The 25,636-nt window shown below is 61.2% G+C and overlaps 1 protein-coding gene and 1 long non-coding RNA gene across 4 annotated transcripts; one reads left to right on the forward strand and one right to left on the reverse strand.

The window, feature by feature from the left end:
• Nucleotides 1-1,923: 1,923 nt before the first annotated feature.
• On the reverse strand, nucleotides 1,924-23,754 carry KCNC4 (potassium voltage-gated channel subfamily C member 4). 3 transcript variants are annotated; one of them, XM_008264717.4, is made up of 4 exons: nucleotides 21,655-23,754; nucleotides 10,941-11,877; nucleotides 8,960-9,163; nucleotides 1,924-3,046 (listed from the first exon to the last, which is right to left on the reverse strand). In XM_008264717.4, the coding sequence occupies exons 1-4, from the start codon at nucleotides 22,339-22,341 to the stop codon at nucleotides 2,985-2,987; spliced, it is 1,890 nt and encodes a 629-aa protein (XP_008262939.2). In that variant the 5' UTR covers nucleotides 22,342-23,754; the 3' UTR covers nucleotides 1,924-2,984. The 3 variants fall into 3 exon arrangements, with proteins under 3 accessions (XP_008262939.2, XP_051713374.2, XP_051713373.2); XM_051857414.2 differs by having other exon boundaries at nucleotides 1,924-3,108; nucleotides 21,655-23,740; XM_051857413.2 differs by lacking the exon at nucleotides 1,924-3,046 and adding an exon at nucleotides 6,625-6,933 and having other exon boundaries at nucleotides 21,655-22,480.
• Nucleotides 23,755-23,929: 175 nt separating this feature from the next.
• On the forward strand, nucleotides 23,930-25,378 carry LOC103350100 (uncharacterized). The gene is made up of 2 exons (XR_011390534.1): nucleotides 23,930-24,690; nucleotides 25,037-25,378. It is a non-coding gene; the product is annotated as an uncharacterized lncRNA (long non-coding RNA).
• Nucleotides 25,379-25,636: the final 258 nt, after the last annotated feature.

A 25,636-nucleotide genomic window follows, 5' to 3' on the forward strand; every position in this document is an offset into this window, starting at 1 on the left:
GACATGAGAGCAGGAATGAGCTGCCCCCAGCATTTGGAAGCCACGATCGTGTGCCACGTGCTCGGAAAGACTTTGCAAGCACCGGTTCGCTCAACGCTCCTGATAGCTCAGCAAGTCTGACGCTGCTAGGACTCCCATCTCAATGGTGAGGAAACAGAGGTTCGGCCAGGTCGAGTAACTTGCCCAAGGTCACACGAGACAGCGATGGAGCCAGGGCTTCAACCCCAAGGCCAAGTCCCAAGGCCTGTCTCAGTCGCCAGTGCCCGGTTCTTTCAAGTAGCTCCCTGGTGTGGGTGGAGCTCAGCACCAGCCTCAGGGGCCCCTCTGCCCTTAACAACACCACGTGCCACTCCTGGGGGGCGGGGGGGCATGGGTGATCACCTGCTTCCCCCACCTCCTGCACACCGCCACCTCCTCCCCCAGGATCCCAGCGGCATGCCATCAGGCCCATCATGGCCCCCGGCACTGGGCACCCCTGGGCTGCTTGCTGGACTCTTAAACCCGCACCATGCAGCGGTTCCACATTAATCTGAAACCAGCCCTGCTGGCCGTGGCCTTGATGCGTAATATCATTACAGAGCCAGCAGCGCATCCCACCCCATTATCGCCTGGCCCAGCTGCTCCTAGGAGCCTGGCTGCAAATGGCTTTCTCCTGTCTGGGGGTGTGGGGGGCTTGCCCTCTGCGGCTGGAGGAGAGATTTTATCTTTAATTGACAACTGGCTGCCTGCCATTACCTTGCTCCTGGGGGCCCAGGCTCCAAGCCCGGCTACACTTCAGGAACAGGCTTTCCCTGGCTTCTTCCCTGCCCTTGGACCTGAGGCCCTTGCTCTGCTCTTTCGCATCGCCCCAGACAACTCAGGGTGTGCTCTTGTCCTTCCTTGGAGCGAGTGGACATGCGGAGGTCCGCAGTCCATAGGGAAAAGGCTGAGGGCTCCAGACAGAGGGGTCAGGATGGAACTCCTACTGTGTACCTGCTATTTGTCATAGGTAGACACGTGGCACAGGGCCAGCCTCTTTATACCGTCTCTGAATTAGGTGCAGACAGGGAAACAGCTTTGGAGGGGTGTCTCCAGCTAGTAAGTGCCAGCTCAAGGCTTTGAACAGAGGCCCCTATGATCCTGAGTTTATGCCTGAAATACGACGGTGAGAGGGGTAGGAAAGGAGAAAAGAAAGACAGACGCACACCAGGACCCAGCTACATGATCTGCAGAGCCCAGACACAAGGCAGAAGCTACAAGGCCATTTGTTTGAGAATTATTAACTTCACAACAGTAACAGCCGGGCGTTCAACCCAGCAAGAGGCCCTTTAATTACTACAGAGGTTGCAGACCAGGGGAGCCAGGCCTGCATGCGCCCATGCGAGTGTGCGAGGGGAACAGCAGTGAGGGTGACAGCTCACGTGTGGCCATCGGTTGCCATCTCCCCATCCTTTGTGTCCCCACCTCATCCCTAAGTGGCCCCCTGGTCAGGTTGGGTGATGCCACCAGTACGTCGTCGGCCTCCATCTGACAGTCTGACAGCCATCCCATCATTACCAGGACTTTGACCTCCCGGGGGCCTTGGCCCACTTAGAACTTCATGACTGCGGGGAGGAGGGAGGTCCCAGCATCACAGTGGAAGCCCCTCAACAAGGAAGTCTTTTCTTCTGCCTTAGGAGGGCTCAGGCGGCAGACACAGAGACTGGGAACCAGGGGTCCCTGTCAAGCCTCTGTGGCCTTGGGGCATCCGGGCTTCCTCTTCAAGCACCAGTTCCCACTACAACACGCAGGGCTTGGGCCACGAGGCTAACTCCGGGTGTGGCCGGGTTGTGCTACAATTGGCTGTGTTCTTCAAGGGTTGGGTGTGGGAGGTTGGAGAGGTCCCCACAGACACAGAGCCAGAAAGGAGAGGCGGACGCAGGCACGCACACAGCACGGCACACATTGCTCCAGATGTCTTTATTGGGGCTCGAGCACAGCATGACAGCTGAAGGCATGCGGACAGGGCGGTGGGCCCGGCCTAGGCATGCCTCGGACACACGGGACGGACCAACACCGAGGTGGGGCAGGGAGGGAGGGCTGAGGGAAGGGCAGAGGCCGCGGCTGAAGGGGTCGCCTGGCCTCTGCTATTGCACGCGTCCGCTGGCTGCTAGCCAGGAAGTACAGTATTGCAACTGGTCTCCGCTCGCCCGAGGCGTCCCCTTCTCACACCCCTGAGCCACGTGGGCAGACGGACCCCTTCCCTGCCCGCCTGCCCAGCAGCATCTTTGTAGACAAACAGACGGAGGAGACAAAAAAAATTAAGACGACAAAATGCCCCCCCTCAGTCCAGGACACAGACAGGGGTGGAGAAAGGCATGGAGGAGGCTTCAGGGGGGGCCCCTGAAAGTCTCCCCACAACTGGGGCACGGGGTAGAGGTAGAACCCCAATCTGGGGTGGGGTGGGGCTGGTGGAGCAGGGACCCGGGGGGGGGTAGTCTGGCCCTTGAGGGACTTCCACAGGCCACCTGCTGGCAGAGGAAACCACCCCCCCCAGGAGAGAGCAGCCGGGGACCTCCCAGCTGGACGGGCAGTTCCCACGTGCATTTTTCCTGGGACAGTACACACACACACACACACACGCACACGCACACACACACGGTCAGCAGAAAACAACAAGGAGTTGGCAAGGGAAAGAGGATGGGGATCTCGGGGTGGGGGAAGGGCTGGCAGACAGAGGCTTACAAAGAAGACGGACTACCACTAGCACGTGCACTACACCCAAGAGTAGAGTATGTATGAATATAGATACTATATGTGCATATATATCTCTTCAATGTACAGTAGAGCTTCACACCCAGATGGCTCTGGGCCCCGAGGGTAGCATGGGAGGTTTTCCACCAGTCCTGTGCAAACAAGGATAGCTGAGTCCTTCCCAGCGAAAGAGTCTTGCCTGGGGTCCAGAGTTCCCCTAAGCCTCTGGCTGTCTTTCTGTCTGTCTGCCTGTCTCTCACGTTGGTGCCGCTTTAGGAGAGAGTGAGGACTTCAGCCTGGGCATAGTTGGACGAGAGGGCGTCTTGGCAGGTCTCTGTGTTTAAAGAGCACAGGTGTGAGACACTGGGACGCACGCTTTCGGCTCAACATTGCCTTCTGGGGGAGGGGGGGAAAGGGGGCAAGGAGTTCAGCAAGAGAAAGGGAGAAACAAAGAAGGAGAGGTTAGAAGGAAGCCAGCTGCTGACCCACAGGCTATGGACTAAGGAGCAGGCCAGGAGCAGAGCTAGGAGCAACCCAGGGCTCAGAGCCAGGAAGGGCAGGGAACAGGCAAGCCCTCCACCACCCCTCCACCAACTCAGCTCTGGGCCGAGGTGCCTCAGCTGGTGCTGCAGCTCGTCTCCACACCTGCTCAGGTAGCAGCAGCTCCAGTGCCATGGGCAGAGGGACCACAGCTCTGCAGCGTGGCGTGAGGACACTAGGGAAAGTTCCTGGCGTGGCCCATGGCACACCCTGGCTACTGCCTACCCAATCTGAGCTCTCCATCTGCTTCTGCAGCACCCCCACCCCGGGCTAGCCCCTCGTCCCAAGAGTTGGTGAAGAAGGTGCCCGAGTATGGTGCCATCTCCACCCAGCTCTTTCTCAGTGTGGCAGGAGGAGCCCAGAGGTCGGAGGGCGAGCAGCGTGGGGCGAACACTGAAGGGGACGCTCCGGGAGAGAAGGCCAACAGCACCGTCCTACTAGGACCCCCTCGGAGGGCCCCGATCAGCAGCCCAGCCTCAGCCCGGTGTGTCTGGGACCTGGGACTTCTCTTCCCCTGCTGTCCGCGGAGCAGCAGGCAGGACAGGCAGTGAGGCTGCTCAGACCCAGCTGCAGAGCTGCGTGATAGTGCAGTGGGGTTTCAGCTCCCTCCAGGTCAGCGTTGAGACAACCCCTGAGGCTATTAGATTTGGGGCCCAGGGCCCAGCCTCTCGCCAAAGCAGGGGTCAGATGTGGCATCCAGAGCCTTCTGGGCTGCGGCCATGCTGAAAGCCTCCACTGCTTTCCTAGGGACAGGCTGTTCTCGTCTTGGAATGACGCTGTCACTACCTCCTCAACCACCGCCCCCTGGCCCAGGAGTGTTCTGGGCCTTTGAGTGCCACCCTGGAGGAAATCAGAGAACCCCAGGCTCTTCAGGGCCCCTTGTCCTGACGACAAGCAGAGAGCTGTGGCCTTGCCCTGTGCTCCTAACACCGACTAGTCAGGAAGGAACCTCGACAGTACCCAACTCCGAGGCCCCTGGGCTCCCAGGAGGTCCTGGATAGCTGTGGTGGGCTTAAAGCCCATTCTAGGGAGGGAACAGCAGTAGGCTGCTTTCTCTCGAACGTCTGCCCTCAGGGATCTCTGAGCATTGGGGAGGGCTCTCTCTGGACTCTCCCTATCTGACCCATCAGGGGTGCAGCAGGGCGACCTCCCCTCTGACCCTCGTGAGCCCTGGCTCCAGGAGAAAGTCACTTCCCTCTCAGTCCTTCCTCTCAGAAGCTTCAGGGGCTGGGGAGCAACCTCGGGGCTGGCAGGAACCCTGGTACAGGCTGGGCTGGAAGGCAGGTTTCAAAACTCCCACCTGGCTGCTTGCCTGCTCTGAGGGAAGTGGCCAAGGCCCAGCTGCAGGGAAGGCATCTAAAAGCCAAAGCAACGGGGGCAGGACCAAGCCCAAGTCTAAGTCCAAGTGAGGGAAAGCAAGCTGCACTCTCAGACCGTGGGTAGGAGACAGCCTTCTCCCGAGGAGCGAGGCCTAAGGCCTAGTGGGGTGCCTGGGGCCTATGCAGGCTGCCACCTGCCAGCGTAGAGCATGAGGCACATGCCGGGACTCACGCTGCCCTCCTCCAGGTCCCGGGAAGGGCCAGAGAAGTGCAGTTGGTGACAGAGAGCCCACTCAGCCCTCCCATCAGCTGGGTCCTGTCTCCCCTACAGAGCCAGGAAGGGACGGTGAGGGCCCAGCTCCCAAGACCCCCAGGGGCTCCAGCCTGGCACTGCTGGGTGTGTCGCCCAGGGACATCTGTGCCCACCGCAGGGGTGCCATGAGCATGCCCATCCCCGTGGGAGGCAAGAGAGGCAAGGAGGCGGTGGGTGCCGTGGAAACTTGGGCTCCTGACAACTCGAGGGCTGCCACAGAAATAGCCGGCTCGGCTCCCCGAACCAGAGCGGCGAGTCAGAGGAGAAACTGTGGCACCCACGCCCAGCTGCACACCTGGCTCCCCGTGTCCCCGGCAGACCCCAGACCTCGGTGCCAGGGAGCCCTGCTGCACGGGGAAGCTGGGCTCTCACACTCAGCTGTGAGTGAAGATGGTGCGTGCCCCAGCCACCTGCCACCTAAAGGGGCCTGTCCCCTGATGAAGGGCGGTGGCACTGACGCCCCTGGAGTCCTTCTTGGCTCTCAGGGGTCATGTCCTCCTGAGGGCGAGGGCGAGGCAGGCGCCATGGATCACAGCTGGCTTGGGGTATCCTAGCGCCCAGTGTGAACAGACCTTTCCAGATGAGACATTCCCACGTCTGCCCAAGATGGAGAAGCTCCTGGCCCCCAACCCCATGAGACAGTCCAACCTTGCTGTGGGCTGCCTCCCCACGCCTGCCTTTGCCCACCCTGGGAGAAGCACACAGGGACCTTTCTTAGTCACTCCCCCGACAAGGCTGCATAATCTGACTCTAAAAATTGCCAGGCACACGGTCCCGGTGTCAGGTCTAATTCCCATCAGGTGAAAACAGGAAATGTCTTGGCCAAGGCGTTCTCAGTTGCTCCTCAGTCCCCGGTCCAAGGAGGACCTGCTGGGGGAGGGGCTGGCTGGCAGGAGCAGGTGCGCCGGCACTTCCCCTCAGCTGCCCCTGCGCAACGTGCACCCTGCTCGCCCGTGACTCACAAACGTGTTGTGCTCCTGGGCTCGTTAGGTAAATGAATACACTTAATTATAGAAATTAGATGAGTCTCCGGTTCTGGCAGGAAAACAGAGCGCAGAGGCTGGGTGGGAGCGGCAGGTGACTCAGAAGCGAGGCTGGGCGTTTGAGGGAAGCTGGAGAGGAGGAGAACTGTCGCGGAAGCAGAGGAAGCAGTGCGAGAGAAACCGCAGCTCGGGGCACAGATGGGATGCCGGGCACCGCGGCGGGCTGTCACCCGCTGAATCCAGGCAGGGGCCCCCCAGAGACAAGGGTCCTCCTGTGCCTAGGTGGCCAGCCCCGGGCTGTGCCAAGCCTGAGGCTCCGCCTCTAGGAAGCCCCACCTGCACCCCAGGCCCAAGCTGGAAAGCATCAGACCTCTTCCCCCAGGGCACCACTGCTGTGGGCACTGCCCTGCTGGGAGTCCAACTTCCTTTATCCCTGCTCGCTGCCTGCGTGGGATGGACAGACAGACAGACAGACAGGTTGTTTGGTTACTGGTTAAAGGCCATGAAGCAGGTCAGTGCATTTGCTGTGATTAAAAATATTAATGCAGGCATGGCTGCCCAGCAAGGCTGAGCGGTTCTGGGTGCACCATGGACCTTTCCCGGATGGGCCTGGCCATCCAGGCTGGCCTGTGGGACCCTGAGAGGGAGGCAGGGCCCTGGATGTGCTGGTACCTGTAGCTCAGAAGAGCTTGGCCAGGGTGGAGCACAGGGGAGCAGCTCTGGAAGTCACCTGCCCCTTGAATAATCTGGAGAGCTGGGTGCTGTGGACAAGAGGCTCGGACCAAAGTTTGTCCTGACGGGTGGCCTCCTGTGCTCCCTACAGGCCCCAGGAGGGACAAGGGCACGAGGCAGGTGAGTGTGCCTGTTGGTGTGTGTATGACAGAGTCCAGGCGTCACTAAGGGGCACAGTGGCCAGGCGGTGGGCTGGTGAGGGGTGGGAAGGGGTGGGAGAGCAAGAGCTTTCTTGGAGGGTAGGGCGAGCTGTACCGCGATGCCAGTGGAGACAGCCCCAGACTGCTTCCAGCCGCTCCGGCTATGTTGTTTAGACTCCGGGACTTGGTACAGCCTTGGTGGAGAAAAGGCACAAGGGTCAGGGGGTGCAGCTCCTCCACAGAGCAGCTCCATGGAACCCTGCGGGGCAGGTGGTTGTGGGCTGGAGTGGAGGGGCTGGCACTCCAGGGAGAGGCTCCCTAACTCTCCCTAGTCTCTGGGTCATCTGGACTCCCGAGGACAGACCTCAGGGCCCACACTCAGCACATTTGTGTCCTGGGCTGCTTCAGCCTCTCCAGCTCCTCCGTGGCTTGGTTACATAAAGACCCCATGGCCTCCAGGGCCAATTAGCACCTGCCATCTTCCTCCCGGGAAGCTGGCACTCTGCCACACAAGCAGCCACAAGGTTCTGTGCTGGTGGCTGATGGCTGGTGGCTGGTGACTGGAGGAGGCCCCAGGCACACTCCCTCCTGGTCCTGCAGGTAGCCTGGCTGCAGAGAAGTGCAGCCTGGGACGGCATGGGGAAAGTTGTCGAGTGTGCACTGGGAGTTTGGCGCTGTTCATTGCCGTGCTTGCTTAGCAGGGCCTGTTTCCCAGCAACCCACCTGTTCCCTCTCGAAGGTCACTCTAATTGGCTGGGCTGCATGCTTGTTGCCAAGAAGCAGCGTGGAGGCATCTTGAAACTAGAGCAGCTGGGCCCCACGGGCACCCCAGAGAGATAGGGGGTGGGACACAGGCTTCCGGCTCCAAGCACACACACGTGCAACCCTTGCCCAGGTACGGCCTGCTCCCAGTAGCTGGGGTCCCCCTGATTGCACCCTCACACTTGCACCTCTACTTGCACAGAGCCCCTCACAGCACAGGGAAGGAGGCAGGGATACTTGGTTGTTTGCTTGAGGCCTACAAAGAAATGGGGTCTCCAACACCCCACATTCTGGAATGTCTGCTTAGTAGGCTCCAGCCAGACGTGGTGGAGCTGGGCACATTTGGGATGGGAGGCAGGAGAGAGAGGCACATCCAGGGCCTGAGGACTGGAGCAGCAGGGGGTGACAGGTGAGTGTCCAAGGTCTGTGTGCACTCCCTCTGTGCCTAGAGACCCACCCTCCTCTGGGTGCCAGACCACAGCTCCTGCTTCTGCCAAAAATAGGACCCCTGCCTCTCTCAGCCCAATCTGGGGCTGGGGCTGGGGCTGGGGCTGGGGCTGGGGTCTGGGGACAGTGGCCAGAGAACTCTGCACAGAGCTTTGTTGTGGAGACCCATCCTATCAGGCAAGTTGCTTCGGGCACTTAGGTCACAGGGACAAACAAGGACAAAAGGTGATCAGAAACTGGGCAGAAGCAGCAGCTGGTCTCCAGACGCCAGGTTCTCACCACAGGCCCTCGCTCACTCACACCATGACCCCTCCTCGCCCCTTTTCCAGACCAGGGGCCTCCAGCCCCACTGCCCCACCTCTGCCCTGCCCTGTGGCAGGCTTGGGGCCTGGAGGTGGGACCTCAGCTTCCCTGATGGGTCACGCTCTTTTAACTGCCAAATCCTTCCCAACACTGCCCAGGTGGGACCCTCTCTCGCTGCCCGCCTGGCCCCTGGTCCCCTCGGGCTCCGTCTCAGAGGACAGTCATACCCTGGCTGACTACAGACCCAGGTCAGGCCACCCTGGGCCCCAGGACCCAGTACAGGATGGGAAGGAAGGGATGGGCACGCGCTGGGCTCTCTGAGGCCTTTGCACCTGACTCCCGCAGGTGGTGGGTGTCTCCTGGGACTCCTTACCTGGGCAAGCCTGAGAGAAGCAGCAGAAACCAGAAGCAGAGAAGGTGATAAAAACAGAGGGGGCAGTGGGGGCCTGGAGTCTGCTCAACCCTCCAGCTCCACTCCTCCCTAGGGGCACCTGGGGGAGGGCTCCGAACACCCTTTGGGGAATGCGAGGCCTTTCTCAACTGAGGCTGGGAGCTCGGGGTACCCGTTCTAAAAATGGGGGCGTATCCACGGCAGAGGAGAAGGAGGCCACTGGCTGCGGGGAGGTGGGGAGCCGAAGCTCCGTGGGGAGGGCTGGGGGGTCTGTGCTCTGTGGGGGCTCCCCACCTGCCCGGCGCAGGGAGCCATACCTTTCCGGACACTGCCATCGGCACAGGCATAGTCCCCGGCGCTGAGCAGGAAGCAGGCGGCTGCCTTCTTGTTTCTGTCCCTGGTGCCTGAGCGGCGCAGGGTCCGGCGCTCCTCGGGGGTGGGGGCGGAGGCCAGGGGCTGGGTGAGGCCAGCTCCCTCCTCGTCCGACAGCACCGCACTGGCGTCGCCATTCTGCTTAGAGTCTGAGGGACAGACAGATGGGAGGCTGTTCAGCCTGGGCCATCCTCATGGGGCTCTCTGGCTTTCTCAGGTCCCAGACCCGGGGGGCTGCTGGCCCAAATGACACACAGGGGTGGGGTGTCACCAGAGCAGAATGCTGTGCTGGCCATGAAGGTGGGTTCCCACCGCCAGCCTCAGCCTAGGGTCTCCCCACAGGGGTGCTGTGATGGCCGACACCTCCCCTACAGCTGGGACGCCCCCAATCTGCCTGCTAGGGCTGCCCCCACGAGATCAGCCCAAGGCAGGTGACAGCCCCGGCTTCCTCCCTGGCTCTGGCTCAGGTTCACGCTGGATGAGTCTGCAATTCCCACAGAGAATGGCTGCTGGCTGGGCTGAGGGGGCCCCGCCAGAGTCTGAGCCGTAAATGGCATTCTCACCCCCCAGGTCTCCCGGGGCAAGGGAGGGCACTGGGTGGCAGAGGCTCCAGTTCAGCTGGCAGTGCTGTTCTGTGCTCCTTGCTGCTGTGAAGTTCGAGGTCTAAGGGGAAGCTGGGCCCTTGGACCTGGAGAAAGGGGGACAGCTTGGGCTGAAGATGGCACCCCAGCACGGTGGCTGGGCGAACACTGTGGGGCCCACCACAGGACTGCCGCATTGGTTTACCAGGATTCTCTCTAAGTCTGGATGCCAGAAGAACAGCTGAACCTCTCTGGGAGATTTATACTCAGGGGTCGGGAAGGGGGTACCCTTTGGTGGGAGAGGAAGGGGCCCGGCAGGTGCAGTTCTTACAGGGGTCTGCCCCAGCATGTCCAAGAGGCCACAGCGCCTCCCCAAGAGGACAAGGTCCACTCTCCCCGAGGAGCGGCCCCAGCCCAGTCCCCTGAGGGCCTGGCATCCAACACGTGCCCACACCAGAGACTTCCATCTACCTGCCCCAGGAGCCCAGTCCACACCTAACGAACGCTCAGGGTGCCTTTCCCCTCCCCTAACCACACTGCACACTGCTGGAGACGGAGCTGCTTTCCTCCCGTCGTCTCCTGACTTGAGGGCAGGGGAGCCGTCGTGGACTGGCCCTTCCTATCCTCGAAGGACAGGATTCGGATGCCCAGGCCCTCCCCCACCAGCACGCAGACACCAGCTTCCTCCACCTCCCTCCACTTCCCAGCACCGGCTGGGCCACTCCCTCCTCGGTTCCCTTCCACCCCACCAAACCCTGAGCCCAGGGCTCCATCGAGCTGGAGCTGAACAGAAGGCAGCCTCCCACTGCTGTTACGTTAGCACATTTGTTAGGCCAAGAAGACACCAGACTCAGAACCCTGGGAGGGAGTGATTCACACGCTGATGCACCTTGGGGAAACAGCTGCCCTGCTCTCTGGCTAATCATGAAAGTGCCTGAGCCCATAACGTGGCTCCCACTTCTCAGAGAGCTTTCACAGCTGAAACCCACCGGGTCACAGCGACGTCTAGGGGGCAGGCTACTGACAGGTCATTCCCATTTTAAGGGGTGGGGGGGAATCGATGCCCAGAGAGGGTGAGGGACTGGCCTCAGCAAACAGAGCCCAATGGCCCAGATGTGGCTGGGCCAGGACTTCTAATACACAGCCCCAAGTGCCTGGCGTCTCAGCCTGCACTGGGTGGGATCCTGACTCCCCATACCCAGACATTCCCCGGGGGTGGAGGGGCGTGGCTGCAATGTTTAGCCCTCTTAAAGGCACAGCTCAGACTCAGGGAAGCCCAGCACCATCGAGCACGGACCCTATTCCAAGGGAGGAGGATCCCTGGCAAGCACACTAGGGGTCTCACCTGCCCGTTTCCTCTCGACCACACCCTCTTCCCGGGCTGGGGGGCTGACATCGCTGTAGGTGCTGTCCCTGGGCGAGGTCTCCTCCGACTTGCAGTAGATGGGCGACTCGAGCTGGGGCGGCCGCGGCACATGCTTCTTGCGTTTCTTGGGCAGCTTCTGCTTGGCCATGGCCAGGGAGTAGTACATGCCAAAGTTGTTGACGATGACAGGCACCGGCATGGCGATGGTGAGCACGCCGGCCAGCGCACACAGCGCCCCCACCAGCATGCCCGACCACGTCTTGGGGTACATGTCCCCGTAGCCCAGGGTCGTCATGGTGACCACAGCCCACCAGAAGCCGATGGGGATGTTCTTGAAGTCGGTGTGGTCGTTGCCCCGCGGGTCGGAGGGCCTGGCGCCGATGCGCTCGGCGTAGTAGATCATGGTGGCGAAGATGAGCACGCCCAGGGCCAGGAAGATGATGAGCAGCAGGAACTCGTTGGTGCTGGCGCGCAGGGTGTGGCCCAGCACGCGCAGCCCCACAAAGTGGCGCGTGAGCTTGAAGATGCGCAGGATGCGCACGAAGCGCACGACGCGCAGGAAGCCCAGCACGTCGCGGGCGGCCTTGGAGGAGAGGCCGCTCAGCCCCACCTCCAGGTAGAAGGGCAGGATGGCCACGAAGTCGATGATGTTGAGCAGGTTCTTGACGAAGTCCAGGGTGTCGGGGCAGCACACGATGCGCACCAGGAACTCCAGAGTGAACCACAGCACGCACACACCCTCGATGTAGGTCAGGATGGGCTCCGTCTCCACCTCCCGGCGGAAGCGCACGCTGGTGATATTCCCCACCCGGTGGATCTCAGTCACGTTGCGGTCGATGTTGAAGGCCTCGTGGGTCTCCAGGCAGAAGGTGGTGATGGAGACCAGGATGAAGAAGAGGGAGGCGAAGGCCACCACCTGCGGGAATGGGGAGGAGACAGAGTAAGGGGCAGCTGGCAGGGCAGGGACCCCCACAGGGAGCAGGTGCATAGGCTACCAGGCAGGCAATCGGCTAGGTCAGGAAAGATGGGACTGAGATGGAGTATGGGGTGGAATGGAACGCCCTCCCCCCAGGGCCTGTATCCATCTGCTGGTCAACACTTCCCAGCCCTTGTCACACTGCCCAGAAGACAGAGGTGCTCCTGTGAGAGGCCAGTGGTCAGGGAGCCCCGGCTGCCTCGCCCTGCTCCCGACAGCTCTGCCGGCCTCTGCTGCCCATTGGTGCTTTGGGCTTCTCACGCCGTGATGGGCGGAGGGACCATCTGGGAATCTTGCCCCCATGGGATTCTGACTGGGGCAGGCCAGGGCTCAGCCTTTGACTCTGCACTTCTCACAAGCTCTCGGGTGAGGCTGTCAGAGCCCAGCTGGAGTGATGAGGTTTGGGTGAAGTGGTCCGCACACTGAGGTCCTGGACCAGAAGCCACAGGTCCCTGGGAACTGGTTAGAAATGCATATTTGAACCCCTTCACCCCCAGACTGTTTGAACAGGTGATTCTGATGCACATTGAACTCTGGAGGCCTCTGCTTAGAGGGGTGCTCCGAGGCGGGGGCTGCGAGGGAGGCACCTGAGCCTCTTGCTGCTAGCTGGGAACCAGTGCCGCCCCCTCCCACAAACTGCTGGGCTCCCAAGACAAAGCACCGCGGGTGTGAGCACCCGGGAGCATCAGGCAGCGGCTGATCCTGACAGCTGCTGGGCTCTCAGCTAGACTGATGACAGCCGCGCTCACTGAGGAGCGCTGGGCTCAAGTGTCCCATCATTATGAATGGAGATGAGACGCATGTGTAATAACACCAATTACGGAGCCCTCATCTGTTATTCATGCCATGCCATTCACCACCAGCACGACGCTGTTGCCGGGGTCCCATCCCCACTCCCACCCCCACCTGTGGCTGCCTGTCCTGTCTGTTGGGCAGGACGGAGCTGTCTCCCTGAGCAGAGGGCTGAGCCGCCACAGGCAGATGAGTGACATATGTTGCCGGTTGCCCCCATCTGCCCTGTCCAGTGGTCACCTGGCTGTGGCCCTAGCCTCTGTCCAACAAGGACCCAGACCTGCCCTGGGAACAGAGCAGTGAGGGGAGGGCACACCTTGCTCTCAGTGCTGCCAAAGCCCACTGGAGACCCCGGGAGATCAGGGAAGAGAGCAGGCAGCAGGCCCTCGGGGGCTTCTAGGCAGGGGCAGGTCTGACGAGGGACCTCTGCGTGTGACCGTTCGTCAGGGGTCACCCTGGGTGGGCCTGTGTGCTCATGGCCTCCAGTCATCCCAGAGCCCGGGGTGGGGGCGGGCCTTATCATGCTACTTCACGCAAGAAGAGCTGAGGATCAGAGAGGCACACACCTGTCTCGGGTCACACAGCCTGAATGAGTGAAAACTACTTTTGAACTCAAAAGGTTGTACCTTCCCTGGTCGCTGCTGCTTTCACCACTGCCCAGGGCAGGATACCTTCACAGGCCAGGGGAAGGAAGCCAGCCCCACTGGAATGGCTGACAACTCTACCCAGAGCTCCTCCTGCCTGCTTCTCTCCACTGCAGGTATAAATTTCAAGTTCCTTTTCTGGCCTCAACTATCCTCCCCTGGGAATTGGGCTGCCACAACAGCACAAGCTGATATGAGTGATCTTAGGCAAATGGCTCCCACTTGTGGGCTCTCGGCAGCAGTCCAGAGAGGAGCTGGGAAAATCACCTCTTGGGAACACCACCCACTGCCCCAGGCAGCTGAGAGGTTGGGCTGGGGTGGGGGGGAGTGAGAGCAGCACACCCTGGTTCTACCAGGACGCACGGTAAGCACACTGCTTGCTCTCTGAGGAGAAGCTGGCCAGGAGAGCTGGCCCGCCTGGGAGCCCAAGCACGCGGGTAATTAGTGACTTGGAAAAACAAGAGCAGGAAGCACTGCCAAGGGGCTGAGCACGAGGAGCGGAGCGGGAGGGGCCGGTGCAGCCCAAGCCACCTTCCCACTGCAGGACCAAGGAGCCTGCCGCCTGCCTCACCGCCCTCCTCGGCCACCGGTGCCAACAACACCCTTCTCCCAGCCCCGACGCACAGCTCACGTGTGCTTTTCCTAAACCCGCACCTGGCCCAGGCATGGACTTCCTCCCTGCTCCACCCTCACAGAGGATGAGGGCAGGTAAAGGGTGGCCGCCTGGGTGTGTTTTTCTGGGGAAACAGAGGCACGGGAGAGGGCAGGGAATGTCCCAGGATCAAACTGGAGCCAGGTCTCCTAACTCAGCTCAGAAATCATTCTGCTTGGGCCCCCAACAGAACAAGCGAGGAAGCCCCACAACTCTCCGACAGAACCTCAGTGGGGCCTCCCCAGGGCTGGGCAGCAGGTGCCAGCCAGGCCCAGGGAGAACGCACCCCCTGCAGAGACAGAGAGCTGGGGCCCAGCCAGGGGAGACCAGGGATCCTGATTGTACCGCGTGGCTCCCAAGGTTCCAGGTTCCCTTCCAGGGTCCAAGTGACTCCTTTCCTCTCGAAGTTACTCCCTAGACGGAACCCTTCCCTGGCAGCCGACCATGCTTGTGACCGGTGCGTTCCCCTCGCTCTCCCCTCTGGGCGGGGATTCTGACTGCTGCCTTTCTCACAGCTCCCTTGACTGGGATGGGAGCTGCCCAGGACAGACAGGAGCCCAGAGAGGCGGGGACTGCAGCTACAACACCCTGCCGGGGGTTCAGGTAGACAGGGGCCCTGCATGTCTATTTGCTGGATGTATCGAGTGGACAGTACTGCGGGGGATCAGTGAACACCCATGTGGCACCCAGGAAGTGCTTGATGGGGAGGCCCTGCATGCAGCTGGATCTACAGCCAAAATCTCAGTGTGAAATTAGAAGTGAAGAGACTCGGAAAAGCACGCAGCGCCCCCACCCCCACCCCCACCGCCCCTTTCTGCTGCCATACGGGTAAAGAGGCTGAGACCCAGGGACGAGTGAGTGCCTTGGCCGGCGCTGTCAGTCCTCACCACTGCACGAGGACACAGGCCTGGTCTCTGCTGGAAGTCACAGCTGCCCAAGCAGAACACAGCCAGCGTGAGCGGCTCCTCTCCTCCCGCCAGGAGGGTGCGGGAGGGTCTCAGCACCTGCACAGGAGGCGCCTGGCCTCCGTGCCAGACAGCACCCCTCCTCTCAGAGTCCTGCTCCCCTGGAGCCCCCCAACACACACACACACACACACAGGCCACCTGAGTGTGTCCTATTGGGAACCATCCCCCTCCAAAGGTGCACGTTTCGACTGGTGGGTGGGCTCCATTACCCTCCCCCAACACACCCTAGGGCTATCCTTGTGCAAATGTGATTTCACACACACTTCTGCTACTCATTGCCCTGGTGAGTGGCTTAAGCCTCTCTGAGCCTTAGGATTTTCATTTATGAAGCAGAAAATTGAGCACCTACTGTGTGCCAGACATGGTGCTGGGAAAAGGAGGATAAGTACAGACAAAAGCCCTGCCCCTTGCACCTTATATTCTAGGGCAGGCAGAATGGCAACAAAAAAGGTAAAATACACAGTATGTCAAAGGGTGTGAGTTTTGGAGAGAAAAAGGAGACACGAGGGTGTAGGGCAGCTACGTCATGCAGAACACTCAGGTGGGACTATAGTGGCAGCTAGCACTGTGGCGTCCTGGGTAAAACTGCAGCCTGCGACACCAGCATCCCATAAGAGCACAGGTGTGAGTCTTGGCTGCTCCACTTCCCATCCAGCTCCCTGTTCATGAACCAGGGAAAGCAGCAGCAGATGGTTCAAGTGCTCGGGCCCCTGTACCCATGTGGGAGACCTGGAAGAGGTTCCTGACTCCTGGCTTTGGCCTGGCCCAACCAGGGCCATTTGGAGAGTGAGGCAGCAAATGGAAGATCTCTCTCCCTCTTTCTCTCTGCCTCTCCTTCTCTCTGTGTAACTCTGACTTTCAAATAAATAAATAAATCCTTTTTAAAAAAGTGTCATCTCTTAAAAAAAAAAAAAAAGACCACAGTGACAAGTCCAAGGGGCAAAAGGAACAGATGGTGCAAAGGCCCTGAGGCCATCGTGTGCCTGGTGCTTGAGATAAAAAGGAGTATCAGGCCGAGGGGTTGGCCAAGCAGCTAACTACTGGTTGGGACGCACTCATCCCTTATCAGAGTGCCTTGGCTCCACTTCCAATTCCAGCTTCGTGCTAATGCACACCCTGGGACACAGCAGGTGATGGCTCAACTAGTTGGGTCGCTACCACCCACGTGGCAGACCCAGATTGAATCTTGGGCTCCTAGCTTCAGTCTGGCCCAGCCCCAGGTGTTGGATGTATCCTAGAGAGTGAAAAGCAGACGGGAAACCTCCCTGTCTCTGTCTTTCTCTCCCTCTCTCTTTCTACTTTTCAAACAAATAAAAAAAAAATTCAAATAGTGTCTGCCTTCTTGGGTTGTTCTGAGGATGAAAAGAAAGGATTCTGTGCAACTGAGCTCCGAGCCGAGAGTGTCTCGGGGATCTGGCACACTGGCTGGGTCCAGGGCAGCGGGGACAGACACCGATCACAGGGAGTCGAATACAATTGGCGGGGGCAGGGGAGGGGAGCCCAAGGAAAGAGGGCCAGGGAGACAGATGGACGATAAACATAAGGAGACTCATTCCCCAAAACCTATATTAAGGACGAAGTGTAGGAGAAGGGAAAATCGAGAACACAGCCAGCCAAAGACACTTGCAGAGGAAGATCTGTGGGGGTGGGGTGAGGGGCTGAGGCTTGTGGGGAAGGGAGACTCTGGTGCCTGGGCGAGGCTGGAAAGGCAGTGGGGTGACTTGGGGTGGGGTGGGGGCAAGAAAGGAGCAGGTGTGCAGAGGAAGGTGTCTCGGAGCTGGACCTGGGCTTCAGGGTGATGGCCGGCACCGAGGCCCAGATCCCCTCTACGGGATTCCCCAGGGACAGCATCTGGCTCTCCCACCCTGAGCCAGGCCCCTCTGGGTCCAGGGTCCAGGGCCAGCCCCTCCCTGTGCTCCCTCTCTGCCCAGCTGGCACACAGGGCCTCTGAAGGCTGCTGGGCTGCTGCCTGGAGAGGAGAAATCTCACCCCTAGAAGGGATACGCACAGCCCAGATCACCGCCCCAGTACCCACCACCCACTCAGATGGAACCCCACCATGTCCCGTGCTGTCCTAACTCTGTGCAGCCTGGTCTTCTGGCCAGGAATCTCTCCCTTTCCCTAACTCTGCATGGCTTAATACTACCCGCACTGCAATTTTATGTATGTATGTATGTATGTATGTATGTATAACTTGACTCCTAAAAATCATTCCCAGCCGGCTCAGCTCCCGGGTCCTCGCTGCTGCTGCCCTGCACAGGGGCGAGACACTGCGCTCTGCTCTCACCTCCCATCGGACTTCACTTTTCATGACTATTGCGGCCCCTCTCAGGGTCCATCTTTGTTACAGGTGCTGTTTCTCATCACCTGAGTTCCTTCCACTGCCAACCACCTGGCTCTGTTCGGGAAGAGGGACCACTTCCAACTCCAACATGGCGTCCAGCATGCAGTACGTGCTCGGGACATGCTGACTGCCTGGCCAGGGTGACTGCCAGCCCCCTCTCCCAGCCTTGGTGAGCCTCCACCATGAGGAGGGGTTATCAGACCCGGGCTGGAGGGCACTCCCAGGACTTCTGCTGCTGTCCAGGGTGGACCAAACCCACTACCCAATGAAGACCCCTACCAGGGCCTGGGGGACCACCCCCGCCCCCTAAGAATGCCCAGCAGCGGGCTGGCAGGAGCCCTGGCAGCCTGGTTGCACCCAGAGAACAAGGAGGAGCCAAGCGTGTTCCTGTCAGCACCCCAAGCTGTCCCCGCCCGACTCTGCGGCTGCCTGCTCGCTCCCCTACTCTCCAAAATAGCCCAAGTGTCTTTTACCCCCTTCCCCCATCACACACCCCTCCCCAAACGGTGACAAACACAAACACCTCATCATCCAGAGACAAGATGTTCAGAGGCAAGTGTTGGTCTGTTCAGAACAGGAGAGGAAAACACACAACAAATCCAGGAGGAAGCGGGAAGGTTCCCTGAGGGCAGGGTCTGCCCAGGTCGTGGCCTCAGGAAGGAGGAGGAGGGGCTTCCCTGGGGCGGGGGGGGCACTACACTCTGGAGGGGCCGGGGAGGCTGGGGCACAGCCCTCGTGGGCTCAGGAACCTGCCTCATCTTAGCTCAGAAGGCGTGGATCAGCAAGTCCTGGCCCCAGCTCCAAAGCCAGCGGTGAGCACCACCTGGCTAGGCCCCAGGCAATGCCTGGACCAGAGAAGCAAAGGACCTTGGAGCAGGTAGGACAAGGAGCTGTGCATTTCTTTCCTAGAAGGCCTTGGCTCTGTCTCTGCCGGCCCACGAGGAACCTGGTCTTGTCTCCCTTCTTTCTTCCTATGGGAGGTTCCACAGTGAAGACAGGGAGAGGTTTGGCTCAGGTCATTGCAGAGGGAGGGGCAGTGAGCAAGGGGCTGAGAGACGGGCACAGTGGGAAGCTGGCCAGTGAGGAAGCTCTCCGGAGTCAGAGGTGGACACAAAGCACTTGGGTTTGGACCCTGGTCCCAACCCCAGCTGTGCAAGCCTCTCCGTGCCTCAGTTTCCTTATCTGTCAACTGAGGAGGCAGGCGGTGGAGGAGAGCAGAGGAGGAGCACCCGACACACAGCAGGTACTTAGTAAAGGTGAAAGCCTGGCTCTCATTGTGCTCCCGGAGCAGCAGGGAGTCTGGAGGTCACCTTGGGAGAGAGACTGTGGGAAAGCCCAGCCAGGAAGCGCTTCCACCCAAGGAGAGGGGACACGATCCACACCAGGGAGCCAGGGAGGCCGGCTGGAGGCAGGGTTGTGCCCCAAGGAGCATTCATCGGGCCTCCTGCTATCTGATCTCAGACAAGGAACATCCTAGAGAGGCAGGTGCTGCCAGCCCCTGCTGTCCCTTACTCTGCCCATGCAGCCGACAGTCAGCAGGTGGGGAGAGGCCACAGACCCAGACCCAGAACCACGGCGGCAGCTGCCCACAGCCGGGCCGCAGCAGAGGGAGCAGGGGTACACGACCTGGACAGCCCAGGAGGCTGCCTGATGCGGGAGCAGCTCTCGCCCGGCCCGTAGCTAGGCAACAGGCCCTCCAAATGAGCTCAGTGCACCTTGCGTAAGTCTGTTGGGCTCCTGTCACAACAACCCGCTCAAATTCCTGGGCTGCTGCACGCGGAGACGCCTCGGGGTGCGGCGCTGCTCTTTTGCCCTCATTTGCCTTCTGGGTGATGTCCGAAGCAGGCCCACCCACCCCGCAGTGCTTCAGGCCCCTTCCAGGGAGGCAGCAACTGGGAGGGAGGGAAGAGAGGCGCTTACACCCAGGGCATCGGGGCTGGGACGGGGAAGGGCAGTGTTACCGCTCTGGGGACAGTATAGAGGGAGGGCAGGGAGCACTGTGCCCTCAGGCCTGGAGGAGGAACAGAGTTCAGTGTCCCTTCTGATGTCCCCAACTGCTCCTGGGGTTCCTGTCACCATCCACAAGAGGCGCAGAAGCGCAGAACACATCTCAGGGCAGAATCAAGATACCTGAAAACAGGGAAGTGTCCGTCCTGGTCATCCCAGGAGGGAGCAAGAGACTGAGAGGGGCCTCTCGCACTATCCATCTGTTAAATGGGGATACCAGCCTGGGATAATGGGCCTCTCTTTAATTTACAGAGACGATTAGAAAGCAGTATAAAGTATACACAGCAGAGTACCCACACAGGGTGCTCAGCAGGTAGCAGCTATCCATTAAATTTTAAGACTCATGAATTCTCACTTGGGTGTCCCAAGAGCAGCTGGGGCCTTTGCAGTAGGCAAGTCCTGTTTGGGCACACATGCCAGCCAGAGCTCCAGACAGCTGCTCCCATCCATATTACCAGGCTCCTGGGGCGAGAAGGGAGTGGTTGGCTGGCTTTGCTATTGGGTACGTGTCTCTGGCAGGAAACCAAATGTCTCTGGATCCTGGTTTCTCCACTGGGGAAATGGAAGAACAAACCTCAGCAGGAATGCCCAGGCTGATAAAATTCCATGTCAAGAGGGCCTGCCTCTTGGCTTCCTGGACGCCAAGGAGCGGACCAGGCTCCCAGCTCCCTCAAACAGGCCCCCTGGCTGGGCCAACTCTGCAGTGAGTTGAACGGAAAATAAGCTCCTTGAGAGTACAGCCCTTGGGAATCCCCAAGGGAAGTGCCGAGCAAGTGAAAAGTCCCATGAGATGCCAGAATGCTCAGAAACAGGGCCCAGCTCCCCCAACCGCCTCCTCCTATCCCTGCCTCCCTACTGGGCCCCCTTTCCACATCTCTATCAAGCCTAATAAGCCTCCCCGGCCCTGCAACTTTGAGAATCTGGGCTATCCCCGCTGCTGCGCACAGCCAAGAACCCACTCTAGCAGGGTTAGCAAACTAGATGAGAAGCCCATGGAACTCTCCGGAGCCACATGCCAGAAGCGTTGCTGTGCCGGCCCCTTCTGAGCTGGCGTCAGGGCTGCAAAGCCAGAAATCAAGGCAGGTGGCCCTAGCTTCGCTCTCAGTCCTGGAAAAGATCCTGCCTTCTAGTGGCTGCCCACAGCCCTCGCCGGTCGTGCCACGGGCCCCCGAGAGCTCTGCTCCTCCCTTCTCTCCCAGGCAGGAGGTGCCTCTCCCTGCAGCCTCATTCCCCACTCTCCCTCCCCTGGGTGGGGAAGTGGAACTTTTCCTCCCAGGCCCAGGAGGAGGCTGGCACACTGGGCACCGGGGAGGGCTCAGGATGAGGCAGGACTCTGAGATCCGTTGACATGAGAACCTGGGATGCCACAGGGATGACCACTTTCCACAGCAAGCAGCAGTCCCCAGACTCCACAAATCACAATACTCTCTTCTGTTTCCCAGGCAGACCCTGCTCCTACACGTTGCCGGCCGTGAGATTGGACACTAGGCTCTCTGGCCATCTTTAAGGATGGTTTTCAGCTGCCCAAACAAAATGAGGTGTCATCCCCCACAGCCCCCTGCCACCTAGAGGGCTTAAGGGAAAGTGGGTTAACTTGGGGGGGGCACTAGATCCTGCCTACGTCAATCTATGCCCCCACCCCACCCCCAATACTTCCACTTCAAGCAGTAACCTGAACCAGGGCTTTCTGGAAAGCCAATTTGTGCTGCAGCAGGAAGACAACACCACCAGGAAGCCTGTGGCTGGCCACTGGCTGTGGGAGCAGGAAGGGCAGAGAACACTGGGGGCTATTCCTGTCTAACTCGCCCCTCATCCCAGCTGAGGCCAGGCCATTGCAGGTGAGCCAGCAGAAAGCCCAAGGGGCAGGCATGTTCCCTGGAAGAAACAGGGCCTCTCAGAGCACTGGACAGAGGTCTTAGCTTCTGATCTGCACTCTGCCTACTGCGCTGCTGGTTACTGAAGCCTATGCCCCTTCTCTCAAATGCACAGCGGCCTTGTGCGCCCACAGGTCCCACAAAGCACTCTGGTTTCCCTCCCTCAGCCCAGCAGAAGGAGGGCAACTTCCAGCTCCCCAGGACTGCGGGCCCCTATGGTGGCCTGGGCAGACCAAGGAAAGGGTTGTAAGAGCTGGACTGGGGGGCAGCCCACTCACTGCGAGGGGATGCGGCAAGGCAGGCAGCTGGATCCGGGCCAAGTGCGTGCCCCGTCCGGATGGGGCGTGCAGGGAGCAGAGTCAGGCCCACCCCGGCCCTCTCTGCCCCTACCCACCACGCCACGCGCCCCCTCCCTCCACTCGGTCCCTCCACTCACCCTGGCTGCCCGGGAGGAGTAGGGGTCCTCAAAGAGTGCCCACATGCGAGGCTGCCAGCCACGGCAGCCCCCGGACCCGGTGCCCGGGCCCGCGCCTCCCTCGTGGGCGCCCAGGCGCTGCAGGGCCAGCTCGCGCTCGTCGTCGCCGGCCTCGTCGCCGGGCCCCGCGCCGCCGCCGCCGCCGCCGCCTGCGTCCGGACTCTCGAAGATGTCCAGCGCCTCCTCGGCGTCGCGGTGCTGCCGGTAGGTCATCCAGCAGCAGGGCTCCACGTCGGTCTCGTCGATGCCCCAGAAGGTGAGCTCCTCTTCAAAGAGCGGCCCGCACACGTCGGCGGGACAGTGCAGCTTGCCCGTGCGGTAGTAGTTGAGCACGTAGGCGAAGACGCCCGGGTGCCGGTCGAAAAAGAACTCGCAGCCCCCGCCCCCGCTGCTGCCGCTGCTGCCCGCACCGCCGCCCTCGGACTCGGGCCGGCCCCCGCCGTCGGGATCGGCCAGCCAGGCGAGGCGGGTGCCCGGCAGGGTGCGCAGGGTGCTGCGGTAGGTCTCATGTCGCGTGCCACCCACGTTGATGACGATCTTCTCCGACGCCTCGCCCTTGGCCATCTCCTCCTTCAGACATGTTTTGGACGGAGGCTTGTTCCCCGACTTGCGCCCGCGGTAGGAGGAGACACACACCGAGCTGATCATAAGAAGCGCTGCGGGGGCTCCGGCTTGGGGCGGCCGCTGCCCTCCAAACACCCTTCCCGAGGAGGCAGCGTCAGACCGGGGAGGGGGAGGAGACGAGGAGGAGGAGGAGGAGGAGGAGGCGGCGGCGGCAGGCGGCGGCGGCCCCCTCTGCGGCGTGGCCCTGCCCCTGCCTCCCCCCCTCCCTCCGGGGCGCGGAGCGGGAGGAGTTGGGTTTCTCCGGTGCACAGGTGGTTGGGGTTTGGGCGGGCAGCGCCGGGGAGGGAGGCAGGACAGGAGAGCCGAGGACCCCAGCAAGGGGCCCGGGGAGGTCCGGTCCAGCACAAACACGCTCCCGGGCTAGGACGGGACACGCAGACACAGGGGCCTGGGGACACGCCCCCCCACCCCTCCGGAAGACAGAAAAGCGCACAGTCCCGGCGCACCGCGAGGGTCCGGGGCGCGCGCCTGCTCACACTCACGCGGGCCACCGTCCGGCTCCCAGACCGCGCCGAGCCCCGGGAGCGGCCGATTTCCCCGCGGCGGCGGCAGCGGCAGCGCAGCAGCAACAAGTCCTCCGGGCGGCTGCCGGGGCCGGCCGACGCTCTCACGGCAGCCGGAGCTCCTCGGGCCCGGGCTGCGTGCGGTCAACACGAGGCGGCGGCGGCGGCATGTGGCCTCTTCCCCCCATTCATAAATCCAGCGGAGGGCACGGATGCCGGGCGGGGCTGCGCGGAGCGCGGCGGACCGGCGGGCGGGGGCTGCGCAGGGCGAGGCGGCAGCAGGAAAACAAGCGCGCCCGCAGGAGCGAGCCTCGGGTCCTGCGTCCGCGGCGGGGAGCTGCGCGGGGCTGGGCGCAGCGCTGCGGGGGCCGCGCTGGGGCGGGGGGGCCTCAGACGGGGCGTCCTGCGCGGCGCCGAGCCTGGGAGGCGGGGCCGCTCCCGGGAGCAGGGCTCTGGGCACCGGCGAGGGAGTTCCTCGGGCGGCGGCCGGGCGGCCAAGGACACCTGCGGGCTTCCCGGGCCACGCAAAACGGGAGGCTCAGCGCAGCGCCCCGGCGCCCGGCTCCTGCGATCTGGCTGCGCTGGGAGCCACGCCATCTACGCGTCGGCCCATCTCCGGGCGGGGCGCCGGCCTTGGCTCGCAGCAGGGGGCGGGCGTGAGGTGGTCTTCGGAGGGGGCGCCTCGGCGCCGCCGGGCTGGGGATCAAGGGGCTCTCCGTCTCCCTCCGGCGATGGCAGCGGATGCCACGCTCCAGTGGCGCCTTTTCCTCCCAGCCCCGCCTCGCCTGGGAGCGCCCTCCGCCGGGAGGGGTGGCACGGGTGCAGCGCGGAGCCGACCTGGCTTGCTGCAGGGCCCGGGTGGCCGAGCTCAGCCTTCCTCCGCTGAGCCGAACCCCGCCGAGGCGCGTAACCTGCTCGCCGCCAGTGCCCGGCCGGGAGCGCCGCCCCCTGCGCGCCTCCGAACCCATCCCCTCCCGCCCGGCTCGGCCCCGCTCCCCGCCTCCCCTAGCCCGCAGCTCCTCCCACTGCAGCCCGGGCGACACCGAGGCGTTCTCGACCTCTAACCTCTAACCTGCACCCGCTTCTTTGTGCTGCGCCCTCCCCGCCAGGCTGGTTGCATTGTTGCCGTTTCATTGCGGATGACTGGAGGCCGGGGAGCCGGGAGCGTGGAGAGTTGGTGCCTCGAGGAGACAGATCCTGGTGGGGCCTCCTGACCACTGTGCCTCCATCCAGCACGTTGGAGTTCCGGTTGAACCCTTCGAGGCTCAGAGCCACCAAAATCTCCGCGGTGGAATGGGAGACGGTAGCCTTGGGCAGTGAAGCAGCTCCTGGGCTAGGTGGAAGACACCGCAGCTGTGGCGCTGTCCATGGTGAAAGATGTTACAGGGTGTGGGGCAGGTGGCCCTGGAGAAGACCCTTAGGCTGCAGCTGTTCCTGGTTCATAGTAGTCCTGGGGACAGCGTGCGAAGTGCCCTTTCCTGCCCTGCAGCCCCCTCCCGAAACTAGTATTGCCCTAGGGCCCCCTCCCGGATCCAGCATTGCCCTGGGACCCCCCTCCCAGATCCAGCACTGCTCCACTCATTACGACTTGACTTTGCCTGTTTGTCTCCTCTTTCCCTCGCTGACCCCGAGTTCCTCCAGGCCTCAGGCTGCTTTTTCATTTCATAGCTCCCACAGTGCTTGCCTCCAAGAAACCTGTTTGCTAAGTGATTGAGAAGCTGCCATGCCCAAGACATTAGGCACCGGCCTGACTGCACTGGCCCTGGCCCAAGAGCAATTTCCAGATTCATTTTTTTAAAGTCCAGAATGTCTTCAGCATCTTTAAAAATTGTTAACAGCTCCAGGCTGCTTCCATGTCTATCTGGATGAGGTAAGGAAGATTTGAAGGCGGAAATGCAATGTAACTGACACACCTGCCCTGGACACCAGGGCATGCCCTGATTTCCAAATTAGACAGTACCTCGGTATCCAAGATGGGGGCTAGTGTACTCTCGGGAAAGGTCTAAAGCCTGTTGCAAATGCACAGAACTTTTATAAGCACCAATCTCATCGTTAATGAGGTCAGAAAGCCAAAATAATGATGATCTTTGATGAGCTGTACTAACAAGCAGGAAGGGTAGGGGTATCATTTTGGACTGTGGTCAGAAACACATGTGTTGCTGGGACCCCTTGTGTCCAGTCCTCCCCACTTCCTGGAGCTGATGTCTGCTTTTCAGAGTCACAGGCTTGGAGTTTGCTGCAGTACAAAGAAAGATCCCAAATTCCGCTGGGAAGAAGATACCCAAGGACTGGCTGGAAGCTGGACAGTGGCTGACAGAACCCCGCCAAGGGTACTGAAGCATGCACTGTTATGATAGCCTTAAAGTCTCCTCTGGACAAGTCCCAGAGACCCCCCTGGGGGTCTCTCCCCTGCTCTCCATTCAGACTGGCTGGCCTGTCATCCTGAGAGAGGGGAAAAATGGAGGGGGAATCCCACACCTGACTCATTTGTTCACTCAATGCATATTTATTGAATACCTACTACATAGGCACCGGAAATACATCAGCAACAAGACAGACCCTCCCCCCGCATCCGTCCGCCCGGCTGCTAGTGTGCTGTACTTGTGGACGGCGATGAGCACCTGGGGAACAGGTGGATGGAGAAGCTGTCGGGGAGGAGGAAAGGAGGCCAGGAGGGAAAAGAGGGAAGGGAGGGAGGGAGGGAAGTCGGAGGACCCAGGCTGGGAGGGGCAGTGGGGTAACGGTGCACCAAGAGGAGAGGGGAGAAGCCTCCCTGCTTGCTGAAGCGCTAGGGGGTAACGTGTCACCTGGGCCTT

The sequence above is a fragment of the Oryctolagus cuniculus genome, chromosome 7, assembly GCF_964237555.1.
Source record: "Oryctolagus cuniculus chromosome 7, mOryCun1.1, whole genome shotgun sequence".
Classification (NCBI taxonomy): Eukaryota; Metazoa; Chordata; class Mammalia; order Lagomorpha; family Leporidae; genus Oryctolagus; species Oryctolagus cuniculus.